We start from the raw sequence: 3,632 nt of genomic DNA, 5'->3' as shown, positions 1-3,632 counted from the left end.
TGGTGATGGACAGGGAGGCCTGGTGTGCTGCGATTCATGGGGTCGCAAAGAGTCGGACACGACTGAGCGACTGATCTGATCTGATCTGATGTTTACAAGAAGAAAACAAGTCTGTACTTTTCATAGTATTCAGCTACTTAATTGGGGGTAGACAGGAAGAACAATTGTTTTCAAATGTTTTCATGCACCCTTTATAGACGTTATCTCATGTAAATTCTCCAAACAATTCTAGGGGCAGAAGCATCAGCCCATTTTACAGACACAGACAATCAAGGATAGAGAGGCTGAGTAATCTGCATAAGACCCTGTGCCAGGTTAAGGGGCAGATGACTGGTCTCTGGCACAGCAACAGCCAAAGATGTGCAAACATTTTATAGAGATTAGAATGCCTGTAAAATTCTCATGCAAAGACACATCATTTTAGAAAAAAATAATTCCCAGGCCTGGTCAGGATTTGACCTCACAGGATTTGAACCTTCCAATGAACAACTCAAAGCAGACTGCTCAGTTAAAAGAGATCATCAAGTACTATAGTTACCAGTAAGGCCAAGAATAGAACACAGGTCTGCTGACCCTGCGCCCATGCCCAATCAGGCGTGTTCTTTTGGATGCTGACACCCTTCTGAAGTTTCCAGTCAGTTGAGAATAGCAAAGAAATGAGTTAATAATTCTGGTAAATAGAACAGAATATGGAAAGTATCTAGATTAGCAAGATTCGCTACACACACATACACACACCTTTTTAAAAGGAATGACCATATGAAGATTTCTACCTGAACCAAGAACACATATCTGAAAATTTTCTCTTCTACTGCAGCAAAAATGAAAAAATAACCTTTGCCCTCCCCTCCCTATGTGTTGTGAATGATTAGCTGACTAGTGTGGCCATGTTGATAACTAAGGAAAATACAAGATATGTGCCTCTTGCAGCTGACTAGAATACTTAGATTTATCCTACTACCAACCTCTAATTGCATGCAAAAGCCAGCAGGACACTAGGAATGGTTTGCCAGTGTCAGCCCTAATCCATTATCCAGTCCTGCAAATGACTCTCCCATGATGGTGCCCAGAGACAGAGGCTGGAAACAGGAAGACTGCTGGGTGCCAGAGGAGGTGGGAGGTAAGGAGCTGGGAAACAGGGGTGGCAGAGAAGTGATGGGGAAGGGTCTCAGGAAAGAGGCACCTGGAGAAGACCAGAAAACCTGCTAAGAAGGTAGCTGTTCTCACAACTCTGAGTCAGACATCACCAGTAAGAAGAAGGGCCAACCAAAAGCAGGAGGAAACACAGATCAGAAGACCCTTCCCTAGGTTAAAGGTCATGCAGCTCCCTTTCCTCAAGGGAGATAAAATGCAAACTGTTTGGCATTTCCAAATGTTAGACACTAGCTTTTAGACTCAATGCTTAATCTTGCTATTAAGTTTATTTTTTGAGAGAAATAAAATAATTGTCAAGGGATAATGTATCAAATTTTTCATGATTTGAAACTTTTTTCGCAGAGCACAAGGAGAGAGAAAACTCAGGCTGAAAGGTCATAATCTGGGCCTTCACATCAGCTCAGATCTATCTCCTCAATGATCTCTTATTTTCATTCCAATCTGGCCAAACCAAAATTTCTGTACTTGGGTAAAGTCTTTTTAGTTTTTACTTCAAATAACTGAAATCCTCAGAAAACATAAAAGTATTTCATTCATAGATCCACATTAAATACCTTTTTCCAATCTGTTCTGGAAAAAGTAAAATGTAAGTTGATTATATAGATTCATCTCGTATTTTATTGTCCATAAACAGCTTTTTTCCACTATCCTCAAAATGACCTATCTCAGCATATTCAGATGTATAATAAATATTGAAAGTTTCATCTAATTCTGATTGATGAATGCAAACCACAAACGAATATACATGAGGCTATACCTGAAATCTCAGAAACTTCTTCCCTATTATGAGCTGTTCATAAGGTGTTGTACAGAAACCATGTCCAGAAACATTTTGTTTAAAAAAAAAAAAAGTGAAAAGAATGAAAATTGAATAAGAGGAAATCAATAAACAATACTCAACTAGGAAACCAAAATCCAAACTGCCCCACAGCTTTTGGCATGGATGTTGCTCCCAGAACAGTCTCTTCCTTTCACTCCCAAAAGCAGCGGGTGGGGCTGGAGGGTTTGGGGAAAGCAGCAGCTCAAAGCCTAAATATTCACCTCCCATCCCTAGGTCCTGAAGTCACTTCTAGGGCCCATAGACACTGATGAGGCTGGTCCTACTTCACTTCCAGTCTCCCCTACTCCTTGGCCTAGCCAAGGGTTCCCCAACTCTCCTCCAATACCACCTGTAGGAAATTACAGGTACAGCCAGGTAAGACTGAACGAATCTCCTACTGGCATTCTTTTTTTTAATTTTAAAATTTATTTATTTATTTTAATTGAAGTGGTATTCTCTTCACGTAACTTCACTCCCAAGATTTCTCAGCAAACCCACTTCCCCCCAAATTTAGCAAGAGCCGTCATCAGATCTGACTCTCAGCTTTGTGAAGTACCAAAGGAATTTTTTAAAGCCTCATTTCAAGCAATTTATAGGACCCTTGATATCTCTCCAATAAAAAGTACACACTTAAAAAAAGTACAAACTTTTAGGGCTTGAAAATTAGTTAAAACTACTCTTCAAAACACACCAACGTTAACTAAATAAAAGTCCCATGAGAATTTAAAGTATACTGAGCTACAAACCTCTTAGCTCTATTATTTGTTGATGACTTTTGATAATAACCAAATCCAAACTCGTAATAAATGGTATTTTCTATTTCAGCCACTGTATTTAAAATTAGATGTTAACTTCCCAACACCCCAGGCTCCCCTCCCCCACCAACCCTCTAATGCCAGAGATCCTTCGGTTCTGAAATCCACTTTCTTGGGGGGTGGGGTGAGGGTAAGCATAATCTGTCACTTTACTATCTAGAATCGTGAGCGAAAACCGAAAGTGAAGTAAATTGAATAGGATCCTAGAGACCGCCTGAGTCCAAGCACAACACAGGGTTAAAGGAAACCATTTCATAAGATCAAGTGCGGAGAAGCAGCAAGAGCGAAGAGGAAAAAAATCAAGTTACATAAAGTCCAATTGTACTCACTGTTTCCTTATTGGGAAGCAGCTCCTTTCTAATTCTGAAGAAGTTCTTGCCGTACTGCCTAAGCCCCTTAACGAAGCGTTTCTGTGATAAAAAAGAAACAACAAATGGGATGTAAAAACCAAAAACAAAACAGGATGTCAGCAAAGCAATCTGCAATCAGCAGAACAACAACCGCAAAGAAGTCTGAGCGGGAATGTTGACTGCGCTGGGGGAATATTTCGGCGGCACAGCTGGGACCCCCTGCCCCGCAGGCCCCCGACAGCCTCCATCCGGTCCCCGGTCCCGCACACCAGACAGGTCTAGGAGGACATCCTGTGTCTGAGGCCAAAGGCGATCTATGCCCTGGGTGCCTCCAGTCTCCGCAGCGGTCCGCGGAGGTATAAACAACGGAGGTATAAATACGCTCCGGGTTTCTTAATCAAGCAGCACAAGTGGTCTCCACCTGAGAACGAAGCTTCCCAGACTGTCGAGCAGAAAAGGGAAACACAACCAAACCTGGAGACTTTCCTCCAG

The 3,632-nt window shown here is 41.7% G+C and overlaps 1 protein-coding gene across 1 annotated transcript in view; it reads right to left on the bottom strand.

Moving 5' to 3' along the window:
• The window catches only part of RERE (arginine-glutamic acid dipeptide (RE) repeats), a 304,726-nt gene that overhangs the window by 54,170 nt on the left and 246,924 nt on the right, over nt 1-3,632 (bottom strand). Inside the window, exon 12 of the mRNA XM_010850194.1 lies at nt 3,120-3,200. Coding sequence (XP_010848496.1) covers nt 3,120-3,200 — 81 coding nt within the window. The remainder of the gene's footprint in view (nt 1-3,119; nt 3,201-3,632) is intronic.

Source organism: Bison bison, unplaced genomic scaffold (assembly GCF_000754665.1).
Source record: "Bison bison bison isolate TAMUID 2011002044 unplaced genomic scaffold, Bison_UMD1.0 scf7180017864289, whole genome shotgun sequence".
NCBI classification, from domain to species: Eukaryota; Metazoa; Chordata; class Mammalia; order Artiodactyla; family Bovidae; genus Bison; species Bison bison.
Note: the sequence above shows the minus strand (reverse complement) of the source record. Positions and strands in the feature narration are given on the sequence as shown.